This window comes from Paraphaeosphaeria sporulosa, assembly GCF_001642045.1.
Source record: "Paraphaeosphaeria sporulosa strain AP3s5-JAC2a unplaced genomic scaffold CC84scaffold_3, whole genome shotgun sequence".
NCBI lineage: Eukaryota > Fungi > Ascomycota > Dothideomycetes > Pleosporales > Didymosphaeriaceae > Paraphaeosphaeria > Paraphaeosphaeria sporulosa.
In genome coordinates, this window is record NW_017253362.1 from 3,444,850 (window position 1) to 3,470,311 (window position 25,462).

Below are 25,462 nucleotides of genomic sequence, written 5' to 3' on the forward strand. Positions count from 1 at the left end.
TGCGCGAGTGCCGGGGCTGCAGCAGGCTAGCGTCGACGTCGGCGCTGCGCTGTGTCGTTCCCGAGCGCACGCCCGTCTGCCGAGGTCCCCAGGCCATCTTGGCATCAACCCGCACTGGGATTGCGGTCGAAGCCGAGCGCGACTGTCTGCTGCCGCGCACCTCTGTGTGAGACTTTGTTCCTTGCTTGTACACAATGGAAGTGCAGAATGGCACTGTCCGTCCGCGCAAGCGGCGGCGGAGAAGACGCGCCGACCGGCCTGCCATTGCGGCGCGGCTGCTGCTCGACGACCGCATCAAGGGCGAGGTGGGCATCCTCTCGGCGGACCTGTTCGACAGCCTCTTTCCCTGGGCCCCGGGCACCGGTATGCAGCCTGAACCCCCGACCCTGAGCCCTACAGACGGGCCTGCTGACGCTTGTTGCTCGCAGACGCCGACCACTACGTCGCCATCACGCCGTGGCTGCCGAGCTCCCTCGTCGCTTCCCAGAGCACCCCGTGGACCCTCCTGCCGGTGCGGCGCCCGTCCAGCGAGACCACCGCCGCCGCGCGCCCGCACGCGTCGCTCCAAGTGCCGTCGTCGGCTATCGCGCTCCAATCCTTCTCCCAGGCCCTCCACAGCATCGCGCCCAACAAGACGCCGCGAAGAGACACGCCCATCGAGGTCCGCATCCACGATGTCGTTCCAGTGGGGCTCGACACGGTATATGTCAATCTGGACACAGAGGCCCTGACCAAGCTGGACGAGGTGCATGCAAAGTTCGGCGGCGGCTTTGGCGGGACACGGCCGAATGGTGCTGCCAAGGGGCCCAAGGATCGATTCCTCAAGGCCAATGGCATTGCTGGAAAACACGCCAGTGGCATCGACTATGCCGCGCAGGAGAATGCGTGGAGGGACGCTGTGCGAGGAGCGCTGCAGGCACCCGCCCTGGTGCACACGGGCGACCTCCTTCCGCTGCCGCTTCCCGCGCACCCCATCACCCACGTCCCACCGCCCCCGGCAAGGATCACGGCATGCGAACCTGTAGCGCAGGGCCTCTTGCTGCCATCTACAAGGATAGTGGTTCTCCAGTCACATCGTGCCTCGAAACCTGTCCCTGTTTTTGCGCCCCCAAGACCTGCCCCTGTGGAGAACAGCTTCGACGACTCGGAAGATACCTCGAATGAGACCTTCTACTCTGCTGCTGAAGATCGCTCGCCATCCCAGAACAACAGCCCGCCGGGAGAAGAGTCAACCGATAATTTTGACTCCGAGCTGTCTGGATCCGATGTCGGAGATCTCTCCGATGACGACGACGACATCATATCATTGAGCGCGCCTATGCTCCCACCACAGTCCTCGGGTGTATTGTCCGTCTTCTCATCCGCTACTCCGAGACCTGGCAATCTTCACACCAACGGAATCGCCACCCCGGGCTCCGTGTTTTCCAGCTTCACTGCCACTACCGCGCGAGGACCAGCCTCCAGAACCAAGGTGTTCAAAGCGAATGGCTTGCTACACCCTATACCAGATGAGCTGGTGCACCCCAAGCCTGGTATCGAAGACGACGAGGAAGCACGTGTATTTGTGGAGACCAACACCTTGGTCAAAGTGGGCTGCTTCTCGGGCGACTGGGTCAAGATTGAGGTTGCGCCTGAGCCTTCGCAGCACCCTCTCTTTGGGCTAAGGGCGTTCGATTCAGAGCATGAAGAGGATGCCCAGTGGCGTCCCGTTCGGATCTACGGGATACCAGAAGCCATGACTAAGAAAGTTGCGCCATATCGTGTCAATAAGTCGGACGACTTCGACCGCAGGTCTAGCTTTTCAGGCTTTGCGCCAGCAAGCACTTCACTTCAGGCGTATCTGTCGCCTGTGCTGTTGGCCAACATGGACAGCCCTTCCCATCTACGTATCGCACCCTTAGCATCCCCTCAGCACCAGCAAGGTCATAGGACCGCCATCCAAAAACCACGACTCAATAGCTCCTCCTCGCCTCCATTCGCGAAGGAGGTCACGCTCTTGAAATTGTCCACGCCCCTCTCTTCTGAACGCCTCCTGCAGCCCAGTCTGTTCGCGTCCCTCAAAGACCATTTCGAACAAAAGCGCCGATTGGTTAAGAGCGGCGACCTTATTAGTGTCGCAATCGATGAATCCCTGGGCCGTGCAACCTTTCAAGCGAGCGCGAACGAGGAAGATGTCGTGAGTGACGAATTACTCTCAAGATCGTCCAAAGACCGCTCCAACGAGGACCCTGCACACGCCAACGACCGGAAACCCAAAGCAGTCGCCTGGTTCAAGATTGGCAATATTACAGCTTCATCAAATGAGCACAGAGACGGAGAAGAGCCAGATATCTGGGGCGGTGTTGTAGCTGTCGACGCCGCGAGCACAAAGATGGAGATGAACGGCAGCGAGCAAGGGAAAACCCCACCTCCCATCAACAGTGCCTGGCAGTACTATCTCGGCGCGAAGCGAGCTCCCGCTGGCGCGAACCAAAAGATCATGACAATCGATGATATTCCAAAGACCTACATCTCGTCGTTACGGCGTCGCTTGCGCGAGCTGATCTCAGCCGCCACTAGCCCAAGAGCGATACACATGGGTCTGCCACCAATTGTCGTGTTGCTCACCTCGACACAGCGCGGGATTGGTAAGGCCACAGTAGCGGCGAAAGCATGCGAAGACCTTGGGCTGCATACTTTCTCCATCGATGCATTCGACATCCTTAGCGAAGGAGGTGCAGGCGGTGGCGATGTGAAGACTGAAGGCTTTCTTAAAGCAAGGGCAGAACGTGCGCTTACCTGCGGTGCCGAATATACGGCACTGTTGGTCAAGCACATCGATGCCCTCAATGCTGATCGCATGGTTACCGCGCTTAAAGAAATCCTTGCAGACTCACGAGTTCTCATTGCGACAACGACTGAAATCGACAAAGTACCAGAAGGTATCCGTGGTTTGTTCACACATGAGATCGAAATGTCGGCGCCAGACGAAGGCGAGAGAGAGGGGATTCTGCGTGGTATCGTCGATGATGCGGGCATCCGGTTGTCACCAGACGTCGACCTCAGCAATGTTGCCGTCAAGACTGCTGCATTGGTCGCAGGTGACCTGGTAGACGTCGTCGACCGCGCGTTGGTAGCAAAGCGAAATCGTATCGAAGCTCTCGCCACATCCGCATCAGAAAACCAATCATCAGGCGCCACAGTCACCTCCAGGGACATCGAGTTAGCTGGGGGGCATTTTAGCAACAGTCTGACGAAAGCCGATCTGGACGGGGCTGTCGACGCTGCCCGCAAGAACTTCGCCGATGCCATCGGCGCACCCAAGATTCCCAACGTCAGCTGGTCCGATGTTGGCGGTCTCTCGCACGTCAAAGACGCCGTCATGGAGACCATCCAACTACCTCTCGCGCGTCCAGAACTGTTTGCTAAGGGCATGAAGAAACGCAGTGGTATCCTATTTTACGGTCCACCAGGAACGGGAAAGACATTACTTGCCAAGGCCATTGCTACAGAATTCTCGCTCAACTTCTTCAGCGTCAAGGGCCCAGAATTGCTAAACATGTATATTGGTGAATCAGAAGCGAACGTGCGGCGTGTTTTCCAGCGCGCGCGAGACGCCCGACCTTGTGTCGTCTTCTTTGATGAACTGGATTCCGTTGCGCCAAAACGTGGCAACCAGGGTGACAGCGGTGGTGTCATGGACCGTATAGTCAGTCAGTTGCTCGCTGAACTAGACGGCATGAGTGACGGCGGTGAAGGCGTCTTTGTCATCGGTGCAACAAACAGACCCGACTTGCTCGATCAAGCATTGCTACGTCCTGGACGCTTCGACAAAATGTTGTATCTCGGTGTATCTGACACGCATGAGAAGCAGCAGACCATTCTCGAAGCCCTGTCGAGGAAGTACGTAGCCCCATCCTTTACTTCACATACTCGTTCGTGTCTGCTAACGACATCTTTTAGATTCACACTTCATCCCGATCTATCGCTTGCCCGTGTTGCCTCCACTCTGCCTTTCACATACACGGGTGCAGATATGTATGCCCTTTGCTCGGACGCTATGCTCAAGGCGATCACGCGGCAAGCGCGCGCCGTAGACGAAAAGGTCACTGCCATCAGCAATAGCCGTGGCACGCCTATCACAACTGCGTATTTCTTCGATCATCTTGCGACGGAAGAAGACACCGCCGTCATGGTCATGGAAGATGACTTTATTGAGGCGCACAGGGAGTTGGTGCCGAGTGTCAGCGCTGATGAGCTCAAACATTATGAACGCGTGAGGAAGACATTCGAGGGAACAGGAAAAAAAGATGAGAGTAGTAGACCATCACAGAACGGCACCGCGCCATCTCCGACCTCAAGTAAGGGGAAGGGCAAGGCCGCTGCGCCGCCAGACGACGAGACCCTTATCGTACACACTGAAAACATCAATATCAACGGGTCTGCCAGCGGTGTGCTCGGAAAAGGAAAGGGCAAGGGCAAGGTGCCTGCTGTGAGTCACGCCAGCAAAAACAGCCTCGATATTGCCGAGGGAGGGTTTGGGAGTGCGGCTGATGGGGACGAGGAGCTGTACTCATGAGTGAAGGTGACGTTAGGCAAAAGCCAATATGTTGCTTGATGCCAGTAGGGGCTTGCATGATTGTTGTAAAGGAGATCTGTATATCTTATATACGTGTGCAAGAGGGATAGCGTCTCTACACGAATGCAATTCTCGATCGTATTCTCTGAATGTACATGTGCCTGTTATCTTTCTCGTGGCTAGTACAGAATATTGTGCCGCGACTGCCGAACGTTTAATAATCAATTTATGGTTACTGATCGCTTCGAGTGCCTACAGCGTAATCAATAGTAAGCTGTCTAAGACTGACAATTGCTCTCATTTGACATACACAGCTCTTCGGCTAGATGTATCGCGCATGTACCTGACCAACCCGCATTCACCGACATTTCCAAATCTAGATTAGCGCCACTTGTTGTTGCACTGGGCGGGATAGCGTCGTGCTTAGTGTCTTGGCGATTCATTGCCAACCAGGCCGATATGATCGAGGAAAGAGTGTCCCCCAAACATCATACTGGTAATCGACAGCTTTACTGACGCTATACTCAGCCATCATGAACGACTGCTCTCGCACTGTCCTCCATGTGCCAGTCGAAACACATGTTTGCAGTGAACAGTCCAGAGCCGCCTCGAGTCCTTTTCCAAGACTGAGTGTTCTTGCTAACGATATGCTCTCCCTTGAACACACTCCGACACATCTGGTCCATGTGTAAGTTCACTACTATAGATACTTATGGTACCAATATTGCAGTGGACATGATTTTAACACACGCCACAGCGTCCAACGAAACGCCGAAACTTTACTTTTGCAGCTTCCTCCGGAAATCCGTAACAAAATCTTTCGAGACGCTCTGGCGGGTCTGAAGGTGGAGGTGCGCGCGTTCATGGCTGCACCAAGGCTATACAGAGTCGGTCCTTCAAACGATTACAAGTCGCCAAGTGCGAACCTCAGCCTCCTGCAAGTGTGCCGTCAAATCTACAACGAGACGGCTACGCTCGTCTGCAGTGGTGATACTCTTTTTACGGCAGTTACTTTCAGTGACCTGAAAATGCTTCACAACAAATTGAACATGGCTCAGCGGGAGCGCTTGGCTAGTCTTCGGCTTTCCACACCTTGCATGATTCAGATCGATGCACTCAAGGTACAACTCATTGACATGTTCAGAGGTCTCAGAAGGGTTGAACTGTGCTATTGGGAAGGCATGGTAGATTTGGCTGAACGCGTGAAACACGAACAACAAAGATCGGGACTGGAAATCCTCATTGCGTATCGTTGAGTGAGAAAATTTTCATTAATTAATACCAAAAATGCATCATGGTATCTCGTGTCTCGTGATGCCAGGTGATCTCGTGTTGGTACCATGATGTCGAAGGCCAACAGGGTACCCGCATGTATACACCTAGGTACTCAAGTGCGGTTTTAGTCAGCTGCGTCATCAGCAACGATGAATCAAAAATGGCTTCACTGCTTTCAGGCTTTCGATTGAAACCATCACCTACTGATTTTGCGCCTACTAAACTTGTAGTCGTGTTGTAACTCGGGTGGAGAAGGTCATTTCAGCGATTATCCGGACATCTTGCCACACGCCAATGCACATTTACGACGTCCTCATTATCGGTGCAGGTCCTTGTGGCCTTGCAGTTGCGGCGAGACTCCGTGAGCACACGCCATCAGCAACATTCACCGACGACGAGCATCAGCGTTATCACTGGATCCGCAAGCATGGCCACAAGATGAACATCAAGAACTACCGCACCAATACAGACTCTCTTGAGTTGCCCCCCTCATATGTTCAGTCAGCCTGTGGCCACCAGCCCGATAAGAAGCTCGACATGCTTGTCCTGGACGCGGACGGTCCATCCTGGATGAGCAAATGGAATCGACTCTTCAAGACGTTTGGTATAGAATACCTTCGAAGTCCGATGTTTTTCCACATCGATCCAGCCGACCGGGACGCGCTTTTAGGTTACACCTACGAACACAACAGGGAAAAGGAGCTGCAGCCTCTACCTGGATGCGCTGGGAAGGAAGTCAGCAAGCATCGGAAGAAGAAAAAGATGAGCCGGGGAAGGATTTCCCAGAGTGGCCCCGACGTCGATGAGAGAGATCGCAAAGATTACTTTACGCCCTCGAGCACGCTGTTTCGCGCTCATTGCGACGAGGTCTCGTCTCGGTACAGCCTCGGACGTAATCTAATCCAGCATGAGAAAGTCGTCGATGTTCAGTTCAGGAACGCATCGGCATGGGAAGACGGGGCGCACGATAGCTTCATTTCAGACGATGAATTGAACGATGACCAGCAGTTATTTCGCGTCACTACGGACAAGTGTGTGCGCTACGCGCGCATTGTGGTTTTGGCTGTTGGACCTGGGAACGCGCCTGTTATACCGCCAATAACTGGAATCACGCCAAACATACCACACAAAGGGTATTCTCATGCCATGCAGATCAAACAGTATCCCCCGGCACATGTGGCAGCAAGAGTCGCTCAACGCCTGTCCACCAATGTTTTGATTGTCGGTGGCGGACTGACGAGTATTCAGCTTGCAGACCTCGCTATCCAAAAGGGAGTGAATAAAGTCTGGTTACTCATGCGTGGGAATGTGAAAGTGAAGTACTTTGATGTGGAGCTACAGTGGGTCGGGAAATTCCGGAACTTCAACCAGGCAGCTTTCTGGTCAGCAGACACCGACGAGGGTGAGAGCACCATGAAGCATATACGCTGGGACTTGTGCAAAGGCTAATGCGCAATAGAACGGTTTCGGATGATTGCGGAAGCTCGAAACGGTGGCAGCATAACCCCGCGATACCGCAAGGTCCTCGATGCTCACGTAGCAAGCGGCAAGATCTCGCTCCATACCCATACAACGTTGCAGTCGCTTGCCTGGAACCCAAATCTGCTCCAGTGGACATCAACTACCACAGCCCCCACGCTTTCACTACCACCAATCGACCATGTCGTCTTTGCAACCGGTATACAGTCAGATATCGAGCATCTTCCCGTTCTCGACACTATACGAAAGGAATATCCAATTGAATACGTTGGTGGCCTACCATGTCTCAACGACGACCTTATGTGGGCTGATGATGTTCCACTTTTCGTTACTGGCCGTTTGGCAGGGCTCCGACTTGGTCCGGGTGCGCCAAATCTTGTGGGCGCCCGAGTTGGGGCGGAGAGAATCGCTTGGAACATTCAAGATTTTATCGGAAAGTTATATCAACAAAACAGCATACAGGGTAGCAGCAGCTCGAGTGAGGGCAGTGGAGACGAGAAGGTGACTGAGTATGCGGCTGGAAGACGGAATCGATTCGACAGCTTATTTGGTATTGAAGTGAACTAGGACATCAAGATAAGGGTATAAAATTATGGACCAACGCGTGATTTCTGCGTTCTTAGCTCTTCCAGCGCAATGTCTCTCGATACCAGCTCGGTGGTTGATATACTCAGCGGATGGTGCGGCTTTCTGCCCGGTTTGTGGGCTCCCGAATCTCGCGAAATGCTCTTGTTCGAGGTGATTGTCCTGATATGCCGTTGGAAGTGGAACTTGTAGAAGGAAGAGAGGAGCGGCATGCACCCCGCCATGATGGCGACAGTTGTCTCGGCAGTACTTGTAGGAAGTCAGCCAATGTTTACGGGCAGAAGCTGTCGGAGCACTTACGCCAGCATGATGACTGTCATGTTGTACATGGTCGGATTGGTATTCTTGGTGAGAGATTGCCAGATCAGTCGAGCCAGACTGAATGCGATGCCACTTATCGGTCAGCTTTATGCCATCTCTGCACTACTATTGTGAGCATACTTACGCTGACCCAAAGCTTAAAACAGCAACGCAGGCTACCTTTTTGCCGATTGGCATTCGGAGTCCCCAGACTGCGACTACAGCAACTACGAGAATTGCAACTTCGGTAATCACGTTGATGACGGAAGCCGTGATAAGAAGAAGCTAAAGGGGAATGGTAAGCAGTGTCTCGAGACAGATCCATGTAGACATACGTGCTGATCAAGGCAGCTGCCGTTTGCTTGCGGAGTCTTGTGCCCGACGCATTGTAGCTGGATGAGCAGAATGAGCACCAGGCAGTATACAACGTTGAAAACTACCATGAACCAAATCCAAAACCACATCTGCCGAGATCCGGTCTGGTGAGGCACAAAGATGCGTAGATAGAGTAAAAGAATAGCGACTTTGGCCAGAGTAATATCGACGCGGGCCATGATCATTATAAGATTCCAATACTACCGACGCAGGTCAGCAAGATCTTGTCTCCGTGAATACCCTGCGGGTTGTACCTTGATGAAGTGCATGTACTTCGATTTTGGCAGATTCCAGATGTCGACGCCTCCGCCATTCTCGACAGCTCCGAAGGTGACTCGCAGTAGTGCAATGAAGAACACCTAACAAGGTTACTTCTGGCGACTTCGTAGACATCACAGATTTCTCGTCTGCTTACCCAAGCCAGCAGACTCATCCCTAGAGCAAAGTCAGTCAAAACGAGAAGATTAATATGCGGGAAAGAAAACGACAAAGCAGCGTGAGCAACCCACAGTCATCCCACCACAGCGACTTTGTGATTCGAGCCCGAGTGTAGATGCGGATGGCTACCAGTAGCGTGACCAAGCCGAGACATACGCTCATGACAATGTATACAGTCTGGGCTTCGGAAGGAGGATGAACAAAATCAGATTCTAGCCCGTGAGGAGGCGTGGCGGCTGGCGTGACAGCCATGACTTCCTACCATTTGAGTCGTGAAGTGGAGAAGATGACGGGCGGACATGCGCAAGCTACCAAGAAATGCTTATATCTGGCGGCATCTTGGGGCAGCTGTTCATTCAAAGCTGACCGGTTTCGAAGATCGCTGCGGTGTAACTCGAGTGCCTCTTGCTAGACATAATGGACTGGGCTAGATTGGGCGGACGACTGGAGGACCACGGTCAGACAGACACAGTGTATGCACCATAGAGGGAGAGCTGGATGACGGGAATGTGCCACAGGGGTCAAGAATGCCTGTCCAGGCGATAGCGATATCGTGTTCATAAGAGAAGGCGAGGATACGAGTGGTGCGTTCTTGTGCTCCTGGAGATGTTGCCAAATTTGGAAGATGCTGCAGTGGGCTGCGTTGGCAGCTGAGGCCAACACGAATGGAGGTGAATGCCGACGAACGCATTCCTCGTTCTTTCCTCGTATGCGTGCGGGGTACGCATCCCGGCAGGCGCCACCCAAGCACCTGTCAGCGGGCCTTCCCTTTCGCCAATGAAAGCTTGTACCTTAAATCGACCCCAAGTGCCGTCACCTCCAGCCTGGTCAGCAACCCTCACCCGGAGCTTTGTCGCACAGTTGCAGTCATAGCCAACATGGTCGCCGGCGCTCGCACAAAGCCTGCACCCCTCTTTTGGGTTGTCGCGGTCCTCTTCCAATTCATGTCCCTGGCCGCGGTTGCGCAAAACACGACGCACTTGAACATTACTGCCATTGGCGCAGCCGGCGGAAGATCAACCATTGAGTGCTGGCAGATCACCCGGCCCTTCGATACTTCGACGGACCCCGGGACTGCAGGGACCAAGGCGCAGCAGCTAGGCGATACCACCAACCTCACTCTCACCATCCTGCCTCCCAAGTTCGACGGCGGTCTCCACAATGCTCCAGCTGTTCAGTAAGTCACGTGATCCTTCTTTGAAGCCTGGCGTCGTGGTAGCCGCTGATGCGTTGCTAGATATGTGGCATTTACTTCAGGCCTTGCGGTAGTCACGTTACCCGACTCTGACGAGAAGGCTACTATCCGCGGCGGAAAGTACGGATTGATCATCGCGGCTGACATTGCGGCCGTGAGCAAGAAAGGTCATATCACGCGCTACCCAAGCGGCAGCACGACTACTGCACTGCAAATTAGGATGAAGGACAACATTCCACCCGCGCATAGTATTCTCCACAAAGGCGCCTGTCGACAAGACGAGCTCGTCGGGCTCTAGTCCTTGGACAAGATCGCACGGTCACGTCCTACATACGGTTAGACCAAGTGCCCATGACGGTCAGAGCAAGCTCTGCAATCACCCCATTGCGAATCTGGACGCTGTTGCAAGATGGCCGTGGTCATGCGTCTCCTAGATTTGGGTCGGAAAGAAGCGTCGAGGTTGTGTGCAGGGTAGGGTAACATAGTTGATACTAGTACACGAACTCTTGTCAACTCAGCCTGCGTGCACATGTACCCTACGTCATCTCGCAAAAGTATTTGACGTCCTGACTCATGCTCGTACGTCGGCATTGGGATTTCTTGTCGGACACTCCGACGGTCGCCAACTTTTCGGGCTGGTTTAGGTATATGCCACGCTAATGTCCCATAGAAGTAGCGCGCACTAGGAGAAGACCACTCTAGCATGATGCCACTAGTGTGAACAAGTACGCGAACCAACAAGCCAAATTTCCGACAACAGTTCTCTCGCACGGCTGAGGTATACTGTATCTTTGAATTGTGGGCCACACCCATGCGAACGGCTGGACGTGCTCGTCTCGTACGGAATGCCGCTTGGGATATAATATGACAGCATGGGATTCTCGCTGGCAAACGGAAGGTGCTCACTAGCTGTCAATAGTTCCTGCCCTGTAAATTCGCTCAATCGCTCTTACACCTCACTTTTCTAGGACACTTGCGCAGTGCAACTACTTCGTCAGTCCCTTGCGAACTAGATTCGGCAACATGCGTTGGACTACCATTCTTAGTTAGAATCTCCAACTGAAAAACTACCGCGAAGTAAAGAGGCTAACGTATCGTTTAGATGCTACTAGTGGCCTTGCAGCCGCGTCCGCCACAAACACTCCATACAGGCCTGGTGTACCACCGTCGCCGTTTCCCAGCCAGGCTGCTGCTGCTCGTCTCCACATCAATCCTGACATTGCTTGCAAACACGCAGATAACGTGACAGAGCCACGTCACGTTCAGCTTGCAGCTTGGGTTGAGTGTCAAGTACTAGATGCGTATCCTAAGGTCCATCATCGCTGCAACTGCAGTCGCTGATCGTGCACCTAAGCTTTTTATCCATACCCGCGAACGGAGAGTGCCGACGACACCGACTGGATTGAAGGCTTCACCAACGCGATCCATCCCGACGGACGATTCGGCTGGAACAACACGAGGTACAACTATGATGGCTTCTTGCAAATCTATAAAGGGTTCAGCAGCGCCATTGGTAAGAATTACGGGACCGGTTGGCAGCAGTGGCGCGACTACTACGTTGCATCACCGGACACTTGGGACCCTAAGGGGAGGGGCGGAGTTGTCACCACTCAGGGTTTCAACGGCGGCGTCCTCAGAAACCAGACGGTGGCAAACAACTATCCAAATGCTGGGTACTTTGTGGTCAAAGAAATCGAGGGGAGACGATGGATTTGGGAATTGAGGGAGCATGGTACGGCGCCTACTGCACAGACACTGCCAGAGATGGGTCAGAAATGGCCGTGTGACCCGGTGTATGAGGTCTGCACATAGCCTGCGGAATTGCGATGGACCACTAAATCCCTTAATGGCGATGACTTGCCGGCTCTCGAAGTCGAGTCGATTTTATAGGCCTGCCTACAACAGAGCTAGAAGATAATGGTGAATACACTTGGCCCTATCGATGTGGGCGTCCGTGTGATCCTGCATGTGGGACTAGTCTAATGACAATTTAGGTAGAATGACGGGTGGAAAAGGTTCCATGATGCGAACTCGGGAATCAAAGTCCAAAAAAGCATAGCAACCCCACTAACCACCCAAGCGACATGCGACCTACTCTCCAAGTCTTTGCATCATTCTCACACTTCCGGTCTCACTGTTCGCCCTCCAAACATGGTCGATGATCTCATACTTCAGGACCCACTCTCCTTTCTCGTCGCCCTTCTCGCAATACGGTGTCCGTGTTACAACTAGACGCTGGCCTCGCCGTTTCATCACAAATTGAAGACCTAGCCACCAAATGACGCCCCACAATATTGTGGAGAGACCGATGCTGGGCACCACGTAGTTGGGCATGACAGAGACCGTTCTTGCCTGGTTGCCGGGTGGATTGAGGAATGCTGTTATGAGGAAGAAGGCATTGCATACACTTGTACTTCATTAGCAAAGGGAATGATTGAGGGACTTCGAAACGAATAAAGCTTACCAGTAGATCATGGCCGCTGCCGGACCACCCAATGGAGGCTGTTGCGATAGGAAATCCTTTCGAATGTATTTAGAATATAGGAGCCCGAGACTGGTGCAGAATCCCATGAGAGAGATAAGAACATAGGCGTACAAGGAGACCAGAAAGTTGTATGAATCGTCCACTTTCAATGCCGATGTTACTGCAAGTAGAAAAACAGAAGATACCCAATGCAAACCAAGGGCAGCCATTGGCGACTGTTCCAGATGCTCGTCACCGTCAGTGGCCCCACCACCATTTACTTCGTTCTTGGTGATCCTGTTGAGTAATTTCGCGGTTGGTGTTGTCCTTGAGGTGGCTAACCAGAGACTCTTCGGGAGTATACCTTCCTTTGCGATCTCTTGCTTGACACGGGTCGCGGTAAAAGTCATCACAATTAAGTTCCCCAGAATCGAGAACGCAACCAAGGCCTGCATGATGCGCTTGGCAGTATCGTTGCCAAATACCAACTCAAAGAACATGCTTGTGATATCCGTGCTTGCGTTTTTCGGATCCAGAATGAAGTCAAGGGGAATCACGCACATATAGGCGATGTTGACCAGGACAAAGAGCAGCGTAAGTATGGCCAAGGCAGAGACGACAGCTCGGGCGAAGTATTTCCTCGGCCTGTGCACTTCGCTGAGTACGTAGAATGGCTGCTCAAACCCTGAGTAGGTGTACAAGACGTACAGAAACGTGGTAGTGTAACTGGCTAATGCCCGACTTGGATCGGAAAAGGTGTCTCCTGGCTTGAAGGTGGAGCCATGTGACCTGGCTCCTTCTGAGTTGAAGTTTTTACCGCCTTGCACGGTGAATCCGAGGATGATGATGGTCAAAAGGATGCCAATCTTGAGAACGGCAAAGCAGTTGTTCACCACGATACCGCCTCTTCTGGATATTGCATGGAGAAGTGCTACAACTGTCAAGGCGCCGATAGCAATGCCAATGACCGGTCCTTTCCCTGGGTCTTCATGCCCAGCTGCCAACAGGACGTATCTTCCAAAGGCAACGGCGTTCCCAGAGAGGTTACCAAGGATGACGAAGGCGATACCGTACATGCAAGTCGCCAGAAATTTCGGTTTCCTAAGAACCCATTCTAGCTGCCAAAGTTAGTTTCCCACAAATCAAGCCATTGAGGGTGCGTACATAGTTCTTTTCCCCACCGCTACGGGGAACAGCGCGATCTTTACCATCCACATGTTCCCGAGGAATTGAAAGTCCGAACTCTAGCCATACGAGTATTCCACATATAGTAATGAAACCTCCAACGGCCCAAAAGATAATGTTAATGCCAACGCTTTGAGTCGCTCTAAGAATTTTCGCGGGGGTAACGAATATACCAGAGCCGATACTGCGATTGAAGATGAGACACATTACAGTGAACGAGCGCAGCTTTTCCTGTCGACTTGGTGTATATTCTTTACGCATCCGCTCATGATTAAAGTCGACATGGACCAGGTCTTCCTCATCAAAATTCCCGGGCGCAGGGCTGGCCATCACCGGTATGGGATGCACTTCCTCCATGTCGTTGATCAGGGTGGCTTTCGGGGGATGCGAATTACCTTTCTCGCGAGGATGGTGATGGGGTACTGTGACTTTTCATACATAGGGCGGGGAAAATCAGGAGGAGATAAGAGCTGCTATCGCTCACTGCCTCCATGTGTGGCGTCAAACCGGTCAGCCCAAAACGTACACAGTAGGCTATGCATCCGGCATAATCGAGGCTCCGTGGCCTTAAAACTCGCCTGCTGTCGTATTTGCCTTACGCCTTGTGTGGCTAAATATTATTGGTGGCTGCGTCGCATTTCTTGGAGTTACCAATGACGGTGCGCGGTAGTTGATCGCGTGCCAATCAAGTCTCCAAAATGAGGCGATACGAGCCCTTCCATCACATGCAGTGGCGCAGCGTTGAACTCTCGACTCCGCTAAACGCTCTCTGGCTGAACTAGGCAGATATTCTACATATACTGCAAGCTAGGAGGGATCATCTCTCTTTCGTGCAGTACCTATGTGAATGTTAGAATTCAATCATCGACCCACACGTATCGAACAGTCCGATGTCGTTCGGGTTCAGCTTCGCCGACATCATTAAGGCTGGTCAAATTGCAAAGGATATCAAAGAAATCTGGTTCACCAGGCTGAATCGTGCAGGTTCGTGCACTGTCTGCCAGATTCAACAACATGTTCCACTAATAAGAGCAATGCTGCAGATATACTTTACTCCCAGTTTGGTCGCGATGTAGCCGGCCTTGAGGGGCTGTTGGAAACGCTTGGGAAAGCCTTTGCTGAATACGCCCGCGTCCGCGAAATACAGTTATCCATTGTCGACTACCACTCGTGGGAGCTGAAGACGTTGAAGGAGAAGCACGAGCAAGCGGAGATAGTCGGGGGCTTTCTCGAGACAGTTCACGAATGCCAGGACCTTCTCGAAGAGAACGGGAAATATTTAACTAAGAAAGCCAACGCGTGGGATAATGCAAAATGGCATTTATTTGGGGGTATCGAAAGAGCTGACAAGCTGAGGGGACGGATTCAATTGCATTGCACCAAGATCAGTGTGTTTATGCAGACTCTGTCCGTGTCCGTTCAAGCCGCAACAGCAAGCGCCATCAAGGATATACAACTACAAATTGAGCGACTACCACTTCTTGTTCTGCGAGAAATTTTAGCTTCATTATCTGGAGGGCCGAGGAAAGATCGTTTACATCCCGTTATGCCAGCACTCCATGATCAATACATAGTGGCGCTTGAAATGAGCAAGCCCGACACATATGTGGATCCCACTCGATTTCCCTTGCGAGAAGGACTGGATGCCCTTGCAGTTTCACTGGAGCAGGTCTGTTGCACATCATCTATAGATATGGCTAGATACTGAGTGTACATAGAGCACGATCAAGTTCAAGGGCAACGGCCTTGGAATTTGGCACCCGACGGTTCAACAACTGAACAATCTCATCAAAGCTCGCTGGATCTTTGATCGAATGGTTGAGAGCGCTACATTAAGGGAAGCGGGTCCCGAATCCCTCTGGAGATGGTGCCTGGAGAGTATGCAAGAACAGATCAAGGTGGAATATGCAAAGTATGAGCAGGAGATCGTTGCCGAAGAGGCAAATATTGCTAGTCTAGACTTAGAATCCTTCCGTATCTGGATACCGCAAGAAGAGACAGGTGCCATATCCGTTACTGAGGCAGACGAAAGTCAATCGGAAGAGAAGATCTTTGAGGTATCTTTGAGCGACCATGGCCAACAACAAAAAGAGCTGATAGTATTTCGGAGGCCGCGCAACGAGCTTCGGCTCGTGACGGTCACATCGCGCCTGAATGGAGGGAACACACACACGCCAAACGAAGATAGCAAGGTCGTTAACATGCACCAAGTGCAGGTGAGAACACCCTCGCAATACATCCTATTCACTCAATAACTTGACTCGTGCAGGTCATACCAAGATATGCTTTGCCCGGCCGACCAAGAGTACCGTATGACAAGATAATAGAATTATGTTTCCCTGGCGCAAGCAGTGGATATACATATCAATTCAAGGTGGATGATGATCTTCACAAGTTCCAACAGGCACTGCTCGGATACAAGGTTGTACTGGACAAGTGAGTCTCACGTATGCTACCCAAATCTGTGTCTTATCATTGTAGGTCAAACCAACGCTGGGCTTTGCACCGATCAAACTCTTGGACCAGAACAGAAAAGATTCAAGGAGTCGGCCGCGTCCAAATATGGCAGGCAAAGTCGCTCATAAATGTTGGAAAGGAATTTCAACCACCCTCGCTCCTCGGTGCTTATCCTAGACAGAGTAGAGCCGATTCTATCCACAGTAATAACACTATGGCATCGACGCTTCGGCCTCGCCCTCGAACGTTAATGCCTGCAACTGGTGCGGGAAACGCAGTAGCTTTGCAACGGCCTACGCTGCCTCTGCTAGTTGTGTTCACGGAAATCAACAAAAAACCCACAACTCTAGTGCTTAAGCGTAAGTTATCCCTCCCAAATGCACCCTTCTGAGGATTGAGAAAAACACAAATTTACACAGGTCGCAGTTGCTCCAGATATGGAGATGCATTTCCCTTCCTGCGACTGCGGCTCCCAGAAAGAGGTAAAGCAAGCGGAATGTCGAAGGACAGTTCTCGAATGCAACCCTCCGAAGCGGGAAAAGTTCACTATAACTCAGCTTTCGGCTGAGGATAGCACCAACGTGTCGTCGTGGAACATCGCACTGTTCGGTCAGCCCCGGCATCCTGAGCTAGACCATGTCGAAACTTTCAAGGGCGTAAAGTGGCTTAGTCTTGATGGGCAAACACCGGAGGAAAGAACTGAGCTTCAAGCCTGTCTTCGCATCATCAGTCAAATAAGAGACAGACAGCAGAGGGATTACAGAGCGCAAGAGGATTTGATATCTAGACGAGCTGACCGACCTAAGGAACGGCAAGTGCGTGATTTACCAGTGCGAACATCGAGAGCATCTTCTATCCTATCAAGTCCTAGCCTTGCTTCAGAGTCTTCCAAGTTCGGTTATGTGTAGTTTTCCTTGACATGCACATGCGTTCCCATGTCAAATATAAAGTTGGACTGGCGTTAGGTAAATCAAATAGATCTCTAACAATTATGATTGACTTGACTGCAACGATGTCCGCTTTCGCTTCCGTTCGTGCATTCTCTGTTCTGGGACGAGCAATGCAGCCGCTCGTCATTCTGGTGAGAGATCCGCTATTCCGTCAGCCTCGTCACCAAGAAGTTCCATACGTACGGGAATACCCGATAAATCCATGGACTGCACCAAACAACATAACACATCATATGGAGAGACTTGCGACAGTCATGACGAATACTATCCGGCGGTCGAGCGACGATGCGGCCATAGGCAAGTCTTTCAGTACGGAAACGTATATTGGAGTTCGCTGGGTGTGGCTTTCTCTACCCCTCGCACTATTGGTCTTGGCTTTAAATTTCCTTGCAGGCACTGTTATACGCACTTCGATGGAGAACGACCGCGTTGGTGTCTGGAAGAATTCGGCCATCGCGACACTTCTTTATGGACTGCCTGACGAGATGCAGCGGAAGATCACGACTTTAGACGGGCAAGGTACGCCTCGAGCTAAGGCAAAAGAACTTAACGTGAGAATGCTTCCTACGAAGAACTGGCGAATCTCGGGGCATGTACTATCTCCAATCGCACGGAAGCCGAAGCCCCCGCCAAAGCCGCCACAAGGTTGGATTTAGAACCCTGTGAAGTGAAAAAGAATATCATATGAACAGCGGAGGCGTGTAATGTTAATACATGATTAACGAGCTAATTACCATCTTCGCAAGAATCGTGTTCAGATCTATTTGGCTCATGATGGTGAAAACTTAATAGACGACCTGCGAGACCGTCAAGCGGTCTGTACATGGCCATGCAACACAGCGCACTCGATGCTAAGGTACAAATGTCAAAATATATTGATGTTGTTGTTATCTGTGTTACAGCTCTCGAATCTACCTATGCTGTGTAAAGCGCAGCAACTATTGGCGCTGAGATGGCTTATTACACGAATTGTCCAGTCAGATCACAATCAGATCACTTGGGACGTCACGGGTGAGCCCCAGTGAGTTCACTAATGACACATTGTAGCCGAGCGAGCTTTATTGCACTTCACAAGGTATCGGACCTAGCTCCGTTCCACATTCCACTATCAAGGACCAAGAAGGTCGGTAAAGGAGACAAACAATCACAGCTCTTCGAACAAATCCGCTTTGCGCTTTGCTTTTTCACTCGTCAGACGCATCGGAACTGACGAAGTCCTCTCCAGAGTCGCGCTTGTCGTTGCCTTTGGGAGCGAATACAGGATGCCCACCATCGCGTTTATCGTTGCCTGAAGGTGCGAATACAGGACGCCCTCCGTCCCGCTTATCGTTGCGCTTGGGAGCAAATACAGGGCGTACGCCATCACGCTTGTCGTTTCCTTTCGGTGCGAACACAGGACGTCCGTCATCCCGCTTGTTATGCGATGGTCCGACTTCAAGCGAATAGTCGCTACGGTTGTCGTTCGATAGCTCATAGTTCTGGTCCCCTGCAAGCTTGTCGTTGCCTGAAGAAGCGAATGGAGGACGTCCACCATCGCGCTCGTCGTAGACCTCTACATTTCCTTCGTAGCCCTGAGGAGCGCCCCGTTTAGCAATGGCCTCTAGTCGCTCGAGAATCTCGCGCTTCAAGACGTCTACTTCTCCAACCATCAACAACTCCCGGCTTTCGAATGGGGCCACAACTGGGACGGGCGCGGCAACCGCGGAGGTCGCAAGGGACGCAACGAGGAGGATGAGACTGGCATGCATATTGTCGATGGGTGGCGATAGATAAGATCGTAAGATGGATTTAGTTGTTTGTCTTATTAGTCGTTGTAAAGATGCACAGCACCGGTAAGTTGAAGACAGGCACAGCCTGGAAAAACGAATAGACGTTGGGAAAGAATATGTTTGGAGTGGATCCAGATCCGCTTGACGTTTCCAACCCGGGGGTCGAATGCTCTTTTGTGCAACAGCGCGACACCATCCCAGGCACCTGTCAGCGCGGGGCCGCACACAATGCGCGCGTACGCACCCGCTACCTTGCGTTGATCGTTTCCATAGCTTGCAGCGAACCGGCACACAAAACCGGCCTGTTCCCTATCGCGGCAATATCGATATCGCCATCCCACTTTTCCCAGCATCACGAGTACATTCTCATCCTGCAATTTCCCTGCTCTACACTGCGTCCAAACATCGTGGTCGGGCGTCCTTCTAATCACCATCAAGCACGCTCCTACCAACCGGCTAGCCGGCAAACGTCATCCAACCCACTGCTGTCAGCGCTTAAGAGATGGTTTCACACCTAGGTAGGAACTGCATTGCTCGTGGCCTGGGGATGCGGCAACTGATTGGTTGGTGGCGGACCCGATGGCTTGGGGCGGCGCTTGGGTACGTAACATTAGATAACATGATGGAAAATTACACAGCCTAACAGTTTCGCTTCCAAGTTCAAGTACCGATAGAATGTTTCGTTACGATGGTTGTTCCGCTACAAATGGATGTACATTAGCATGGGTTATGTTTTAAAACATGGAAATGAGGTGTTCTATGAGCACTCGTTTCGAGTAGACTACGCTGACGACTTCCGGTCAAGCAGCTCTCTCGATACGACTACATCTTCTTCAGACCGAAACACCACGACGGCATCTGCTCATGATGAACGACCCAGCATGGATTTCTCTTAAGAGTGGTCAAGAACAGATTTGTATGATGTATTTCATCGTATTCTATAGGGCAGATCACCCTTGTTCAAATGTGGTGGTGTTCGCGTTGGACTACAACGTTTGCACCGCTATATAACGTTATGAAAACCCCGCTTTATGTGGCGGTGCAAACGTTGGAGTCTAATGCGAACACCGCCACCTATTGCGCTCGACTTGACTTAATCACCAGTGACTAAATGTAAGGTGGCGATCTTGAATCTCCCGTCGGTAGGGTACGCTGGTTCCATGTTTTCTGGATTGCTTGCACTGTGTCTGTGTTATTCAAGCATGCCACAAACCTTTGATGCCTAATCATTGCACGAACTGAAGCCTGATCTAAATTTAACGCAAATACAGTCGATCATTAATTAGGAACTACAACAACTACTGGCCCCTTAAGCCCTAGCAACCTTGGCACTACTTGCCAGATATCTCGTTCATTTGCACTTTGCAGGCACCTTCGAAATCTCGATGAAAGCCACAAGAAGGAAATACCTATGTATTACTAGCACCAGACGCTCCTACGCTAATATTTAAGTCATTCTTTACCTCACATAATACCGAGTTAAGCAAAGGTAACTATATACCGTTAGTAACCATCCAATTCTGAACTTCGTCCGGAACCAGCCCGGAACAATCAGGCCGCAAAAAAGGTCAGCTGGACACTAAATAGCAGTCATAGATCGCCAATAATGCAAAGAATCCCTGGACAGAGTTCCAAAAGCCCGGCGTAAGGCCCGTCAGGTAGGGAGGGCAGCTGGCAGCAGAATGGTTGTGACGGGGCGCTCAGTACGCGCTCTTCTACCGGACCATTTAGTAGAACATGAAGTTGAAAACCCACACCCGCCGAATTAAGATCTATAGAGCATTAGCTACTATCTGTAGCACGCTTTCAATAGGTTCGGGATGCACCGCGGACAGCGCGCTGAGGCCTGGCGGCTGCCACCTGATCAAGCCCCATCTTGACGTTATTTCCCCTTAATCTGTTCCTTGATCTCATTTTTGAGCAATAATCTCCTCTCTCTGTCTTTTTTAAGGTCTCTTGCTGGAGGCTTGCAACTCGATCTTGTAGTAGTACACCATTGTATGCTATCCTTTCAGCAACTCTGTTAAGCAAATCAAGCGCAGCAAGAATAGAATCTGGCGACGAGCTCTTAAAAAGCAAAATAATTGGGTTGGTAACGAGGCCAGACTCGTATGCGATCTTCATATTAGCTGCTTCCATCTTTCGCGCCGGGCACTGTCTCGGCAGAGCGCGCATTTCTTTGACAGTCCTATGCCAATGAAAACTCCATGTATCTTTCGAAGCAGCTTCCAACTTATCTTATTTCCAAAGTCGTGTCAGCACACCGTGCATCTCATAACATAGGGAATAACTAAGCTTATTATGCTTGCCGAGAATGGGAATCGATTATTATCCTTCAACGAAGGGATCAATCCAAAAAGCATGTCCTAGTGTATTTTAGAAGTTCGTTAAGTATTACCTGATTATATCGCCGATTTCATGAAGGTCGCGCAAAATATTGCGCGGAATTACGGTTACATGAAGTAAAGGCAAGAGAAGTATCAGGCCGGAATGGGACTACCTCAGAGGGACTCAAAGGCCATACTTGATCCGTTGTGTAATTTACCTGATCATGAGATACCGCCCCGCTGATCGCCAAAGTCATGAACAACTGACCTCCACTCTTTAGGGCAGTCACGAGAGAGTTCCAAAATCCTCCACAGATCTGAAACCTTTCTGCATCGCTACAAATCAGTTGATTAAGGCAAATTCACACGTAATATAGATATGTGAGAATGCTTTCAAAATCGGTCCCCAATTCCAACATTTGTGTATCTCGGTGTGAATGCACCTGTCCCTGAACCGCTGACGGGCTCTTCATATGACACAAGCTAACATTAGAAAAGTAGTGGGATCGTTTAGCTCCTAGATTCGCGCTAGATTTGCAAAGGCCATTTGCGAACGTAATAAAAGAAACGCTGCAACCGGAAGCCGGACAATGATTAAGTTATCTTAACGTGTTTTATAAGCGAGTCGGTCACCCCACCAACTTTACGCACCTCTACGAGCGAATATCTTAATAACGTGGTAATATAATATATAGATATTTACAGATTAGATTAAGTAGTAGCTAAGGGACGCTTTTTATATATATAGGAGTTATACTGTAACGAGCAGATCGCGAAGTTCGTTATGGTGTTGTGGCATATGGCGCTAAGGCCTGATAGAGTCCTAGCGTGCCAAGCGAGTTGGCTGCGTATACCCCGCGCCGCACACCGGCTTCAGGGAAGTCAAGTATTATTCACTTAATGCCATTAAGTCATCCTTTCACTATCTATCCTAGCGTGAAGCAAATACTATTGCCTGCAGCTAGACCTAACAACAGCCACAGCCGAATTTTAACCTTCGTCTAGCGTTCTGCCCCTCTTCGTCTTCACTCCGCCTTAGTAGAGACTACAGATATAATGGAGTATTCCTACATCACTACGGACGATGGCTGTAAAATCGCTTTTCAGAGCTCCCAGCCAATTAATTATTTGCCTCTCGAGAGGAATTACGGCACCCTTACGCTCCTTATACATGGTTTCTCGGGGTCGTCATTGTACTTTCAGCGCAACTACAGCCAGCTCTCTCAACAAGCCTGGGTGATCGGGGTCGATCTTCGTGGCCACGGCAACTCTGGCCGTCCAAAAGGAGGATATCATGTCGCCCGGCTAGCCGCAGACCTGAAAGCACTCATTTTGCATGTGAGGAATGCCGTTCCGGATGTAAAGATAGTTCCAGTGGGTTGCTCTATCGGCGCCGCGATTCTATGGACTTATGTGGAGCTTTTCAGCGACGATGACTTTGCAGGTATGGTCTTTGTTGACCAGGCACCCCTGCAGGACCGCTCCCCTTTTGGTTCTTGGGACGAGTCCAAGGCCCACCGTGGATGCTTTGACGAGAAATCAATGCTGGGCGTACAAAAGGCGTGGATACAAAATGCTGAGAGTGCGTTCAAAGGGCTAGTGGCGGACTGTTTGGGCTATCGTTACGACCCGCTGCCAGGCGATGATGCAAGCGAGGAGCGCAAGAGCGAGGATGAGCGGTTCTTCACAAGCCAAAGTCGAAGATGCGACCCTGTATGGTTAGCCAGACTTTTAGCTGATCACACGAGGTACGATCATAGGGAGGCTTGCGAGCAGATAGAGGTACCTGTACTGGTTATGGCCGGAAGAAGGACGGGCTGTTTCCCGCTGGACGGGATGAAAGAGACTGTCAGACGAGTTGAGGAGGGACGGAGAGCTAGAGGTGGTGGATATCAGCCTGGATGGTCTGTTTTTGAGGGTGGCCATTGGTTGTTCTGGGAAGAGCCGGAGAGATTCAATGAGGAGATCAATCAGTTCGTGGACACTGTGAGCATTGCGACGGCAGAGCAAAGAATTTGAGCGATAAGGGTGAGTGAATCGACTTATCCAAAATGGTCTGTGGCCGCTTTCGGTGTTTGTCACCTCAGGTCCATCTGCACATCATCCGAATAGGCAGCTCGTTGATAGTAAGCAATCAGCTTATATAGACAATCATGACAGGCCAAGATTCGTCCCCCTTGACGTTGATAACAAAATCTATGGGTTTGAACATCTAACACACAACCTTGAAATTATACAGCTAATTGTTCCTTGTCAGATCCCTTAATAATATAGATATGTATAACCCATATATCTATCGCGTCTTATTAAAGCTAACTATCCGCGCATTCTTTAGCGGTTGGTATGCCACGGCTGCTTCAATGTTCTACATCGAGCAAAGAAACGGCTGACTTAGAGTACAATCATTACCTGTGGCTAGTAACCATGTCCACACACGGATTTTCCAGTGACAATCTGGTCTCAACGGACTCTAAACGCTCCGATTTCACCGGTACCGTCTATTGCAACTCTAAATCTATTATTCCCTTAATAATTAGGGCATTACTAGGTGAGAGAAATGCCCTCCTAGACGCACCAAGAGCATTCATGAGATAATCCTTCCGCTTACTTGTATTCTCGTCATCCGAATAGCTTCAGTATTATTAAAACCACAGTATGTGTTGCAGCTATCAGCGATGGCCGAAAGAGTACAGATGGTTCTAGATTAGCTGTCCAGACGCAATGACCGGCGGGCGCTTCTATTTATACGGACTTAAACGACTGGTAGGCAATCAGATGAGCAATTAGATTCAACTGTCAGGCTGCCCCACAAACCGGTGAAGGTGTACGACGGACAGAGCGAGCGAGTTGAGTGTGGAAGCTACTGGAGAAACAACGCAAAGTATAATTGATTTTACTAATGCTACATCAGGTAGGCGCCCACGTTGCTGCCCGTTTACAATCGGGTTGGAAAGGAAGGAGCGCGCCTGCCTGCGCGTTTGCTCATGACTACCCCCACTACACTTTCATTTCACCAGTATATAAGTGTGTAAAATCAAAAGATTTCCATCATCATTCACTCATAACTTAATTCCTGCAACACATGGCACAGTGGGTTGCAAGGGAGTCTGACTGACTCGCGATTATGTGGTAATCGATGCTACCAGATCAACTGAAGAGCGCGTATTCGATCCATAAAGTAAAACATGAAGTTGGTTTCTGGACGGTTGCTTCGCCTAGTTTTAAGTCTGGCATTGCATCGGTTTCTTTGCTACTTTCTAGCAGACAATGTCTTATTGACTTTTTGGGGAAGGGGTATACTTTTAAAGATTCCCTATTAGTTAATGGAGAAGAGAATAGATGCATACACTACTGGACTACGTGGGCGAGACGGCCACAAATGGAGCCAACACGATTGTTCCCTAGTATACTAACATCCCGATGGCGAGGTATTGTTGACTTTTCCGCAAGTAACCCAAGCCCATATCAATTCTATATACTTTGTAGTTTTATAAGATACATAGACTATCTAAGTAGTGTGTCAAACGTGTTATTGGGTGCAAATCGCTATAAGCGGATAGGCAAGGTAAATGCGGCCATATCACTGGTATTGAACCCGCAGTCTAGGTATCTACGATAATATAGACTATCCGAATGCCGAAGCACACGCAGCTAGCCTTTGTGGCTTAATTTAAGTCCTGCGAAACTTCTGACACAGAAGATAGAGATTCACGATAATTATACGTTAACGTGTTCCACCACTCATTGGCGCACACCACTCATCGGCGCACACCACCAGAACGCGCGATACCTCAGCACTGATATCTCGACAACAATAGGGTATTTTTGTATGGAATTTTGTATAGAGATAGTTTATTGCTGTCTACACTAATTTCACTTATATTCTTACTTATAGTACTTGCTACACGTAGGTGGTGCGCGCTAGCGTACTAGAGTAGGTCTACCCTCAGCACTCTTAGTAAGAGCTAGATGAGCTATAGTAGCTAGAGCACGCCCTTACTTAGCCTATAGAGCACCTCCTATAGTAATATACTATTATTACCTATTCTACCTTTATTTCTTATAGTAATTAGCTACCTATAGCTTCCTATTCTCCTCTACTAAA

The 25,462-nt window shown here is 50.6% G+C and overlaps 12 protein-coding genes across 12 annotated transcripts; 8 read left to right on the forward strand and 4 right to left on the reverse strand.

The window, feature by feature from the left end:
* Nucleotides 1-122: 122 nt before the first annotated feature.
* On the forward strand, nt 123-4,680 carry CC84DRAFT_1257860 (peroxisomal biogenesis factor 6). Its single transcript, XM_018184769.1, has 3 exons — nt 123-363; nt 429-3,882; nt 3,943-4,680. Exons 1-3 carry the CDS (start codon nt 195-197, stop codon nt 4,556-4,558), a joined length of 4,239 nt encoding a protein of 1,412 aa, XP_018039516.1. The 5' UTR covers nt 123-194; the 3' UTR covers nt 4,559-4,680.
* A 205-nt stretch (nt 4,681-4,885) lies between these two features.
* Nucleotides 4,886-5,835, forward strand: CC84DRAFT_1204305 (uncharacterized protein). The gene is made up of 2 exons (XM_018181893.1): nt 4,886-5,246; nt 5,316-5,835. Exons 1-2 carry the CDS (start codon nt 5,092-5,094, stop codon nt 5,812-5,814), a joined length of 654 nt encoding a protein of 217 aa, XP_018039517.1. The 5' UTR covers nt 4,886-5,091; the 3' UTR covers nt 5,815-5,835.
* Nucleotides 5,836-6,127: 292 nt separating this feature from the next.
* On the forward strand, nt 6,128-7,879 carry CC84DRAFT_1215587 (FAD/NAD(P)-binding domain-containing protein; the record flags this gene model as incomplete). Its single annotated transcript, XM_018182730.1, has 2 exons — nt 6,128-7,235; nt 7,293-7,879. The coding sequence occupies 2 exons, from the start codon at nt 6,128-6,130 to the stop codon at nt 7,877-7,879; spliced, it is 1,695 nt and encodes a 564-aa protein (XP_018039518.1).
* A 459-nt stretch (nt 7,880-8,338) lies between these two features.
* Nucleotides 8,339-9,549, reverse strand: CC84DRAFT_1241036 (uncharacterized protein; the record flags this gene model as incomplete). Its single annotated transcript, XM_018184040.1, has 5 exons — nt 9,082-9,549; nt 8,988-9,007; nt 8,827-8,931; nt 8,533-8,772; nt 8,339-8,482 (listed from the first exon to the last, which is right to left on the reverse strand). Exons 1-5 carry the CDS (start codon nt 9,260-9,262, stop codon nt 8,339-8,341), a joined length of 690 nt encoding a protein of 229 aa, XP_018039519.1. The 5' UTR covers nt 9,263-9,549.
* A 339-nt stretch (nt 9,550-9,888) lies between these two features.
* Nucleotides 9,889-10,503, forward strand: CC84DRAFT_1086370 (uncharacterized protein; the record flags this gene model as incomplete). The annotated part of the gene is made up of 2 exons (XM_018174157.1): nt 9,889-10,187; nt 10,248-10,503. The coding sequence occupies 2 exons, from the start codon at nt 9,889-9,891 to the stop codon at nt 10,501-10,503; spliced, it is 555 nt and encodes a 184-aa protein (XP_018039520.1).
* CC84DRAFT_608462 (uncharacterized protein) lies at nt 10,367-11,204 on the reverse strand. The gene has a single exon (XM_018186866.1). It carries the CDS (start codon nt 11,016-11,018, stop codon nt 10,542-10,544), a length of 477 nt encoding a protein of 158 aa, XP_018039521.1. The 5' UTR covers nt 11,019-11,204; the 3' UTR covers nt 10,367-10,541.
* Nucleotides 11,205-11,502: 298 nt separating this feature from the next.
* On the forward strand, nt 11,503-12,017 carry CC84DRAFT_1174507 (uncharacterized protein; the record flags this gene model as incomplete). Its single annotated transcript, XM_018180099.1, has 2 exons — nt 11,503-11,665; nt 11,701-12,017. The coding sequence occupies 2 exons, from the start codon at nt 11,503-11,505 to the stop codon at nt 12,015-12,017; spliced, it is 480 nt and encodes a 159-aa protein (XP_018039522.1).
* A 648-nt stretch (nt 12,018-12,665) lies between these two features.
* Nucleotides 12,666-14,115, reverse strand: CC84DRAFT_1085546 (amino acid transporter; the record flags this gene model as incomplete). The annotated part of the gene is made up of 2 exons (XM_018174106.1): nt 12,666-13,787; nt 13,834-14,115. 2 exons carry the CDS (start codon nt 14,113-14,115, stop codon nt 12,666-12,668), a joined length of 1,404 nt encoding a protein of 467 aa, XP_018039523.1.
* Nucleotides 14,116-14,744: 629 nt separating this feature from the next.
* On the forward strand, nt 14,745-16,294 carry CC84DRAFT_1215591 (uncharacterized protein; the record flags this gene model as incomplete). The annotated part of the gene is made up of 4 exons (XM_018182731.1): nt 14,745-14,838; nt 14,898-15,523; nt 15,573-16,070; nt 16,124-16,294. 4 exons carry the CDS (start codon nt 14,745-14,747, stop codon nt 16,292-16,294), a joined length of 1,389 nt encoding a protein of 462 aa, XP_018039524.1.
* A 227-nt stretch (nt 16,295-16,521) lies between these two features.
* On the forward strand, nt 16,522-17,319 carry CC84DRAFT_608525 (uncharacterized protein). Its single transcript, XM_018186867.1, has one exon. It carries the CDS (start codon nt 16,749-16,751, stop codon nt 17,217-17,219), a length of 471 nt encoding a protein of 156 aa, XP_018039525.1. The 5' UTR covers nt 16,522-16,748; the 3' UTR covers nt 17,220-17,319.
* A 988-nt stretch (nt 17,320-18,307) lies between these two features.
* On the reverse strand, nt 18,308-19,163 carry CC84DRAFT_1162925 (uncharacterized protein). Its single transcript, XM_018178126.1, has one exon. The coding sequence runs from the start codon at nt 19,007-19,009 to the stop codon at nt 18,446-18,448; it is 564 nt and encodes a 187-aa protein (XP_018039526.1). The 5' UTR covers nt 19,010-19,163; the 3' UTR covers nt 18,308-18,445.
* A 3,089-nt stretch (nt 19,164-22,252) lies between these two features.
* CC84DRAFT_1162926 (alpha/beta-hydrolase) lies at nt 22,253-23,532 on the forward strand. Its single transcript, XM_018178127.1, has one exon. It carries the CDS (start codon nt 22,414-22,416, stop codon nt 23,374-23,376), a length of 963 nt encoding a protein of 320 aa, XP_018039527.1. The 5' UTR covers nt 22,253-22,413; the 3' UTR covers nt 23,377-23,532.
* Nucleotides 23,533-25,462: the final 1,930 nt, after the last annotated feature.

Excerpts from the sequence above, each read along its gene's own strand:
- CC84DRAFT_1257860 (XM_018184769.1), top strand. The coding sequence starts at position 195 with ATGGAAGTGCAGAATGGCACTGTCCGTCCGCGCAAGCGGCGGCGGAGA. Across the intron at positions 364-428 it reads TCCCTGGGCCCCGGGCACCG|ACGCCGACCACTACGTCGCC; the intron begins GTATGCAGCCTG and ends TGTTGCTCGCAG. Across the intron at positions 3,883-3,942 it reads CTCGAAGCCCTGTCGAGGAA|ATTCACACTTCATCCCGATC; the intron begins GTACGTAGCCCC and ends GACATCTTTTAG.
- CC84DRAFT_1204305 (XM_018181893.1), top strand. The coding sequence starts at position 5,092 with ATGAACGACTGCTCTCGCACTGTCCTCCATGTGCCAGTCGAAACACAT. Across the intron at positions 5,247-5,315 it reads CCGACACATCTGGTCCATGT|CGTCCAACGAAACGCCGAAA; the intron begins GTAAGTTCACTA and ends CACACGCCACAG.
- CC84DRAFT_608462 (XM_018186866.1), bottom strand. The coding sequence starts at position 11,018 with ATGGGTGTGGCCCACAATTCAAAGATACAGTATACCTCAGCCGTGCGA.
- CC84DRAFT_608525 (XM_018186867.1), top strand. The coding sequence starts at position 16,749 with ATGGAGATGCATTTCCCTTCCTGCGACTGCGGCTCCCAGAAAGAGGTA.
- CC84DRAFT_1162925 (XM_018178126.1), bottom strand. The coding sequence starts at position 19,009 with ATGCATGCCAGTCTCATCCTCCTCGTTGCGTCCCTTGCGACCTCCGCG.
- CC84DRAFT_1162926 (XM_018178127.1), top strand. The coding sequence starts at position 22,414 with ATGGAGTATTCCTACATCACTACGGACGATGGCTGTAAAATCGCTTTT.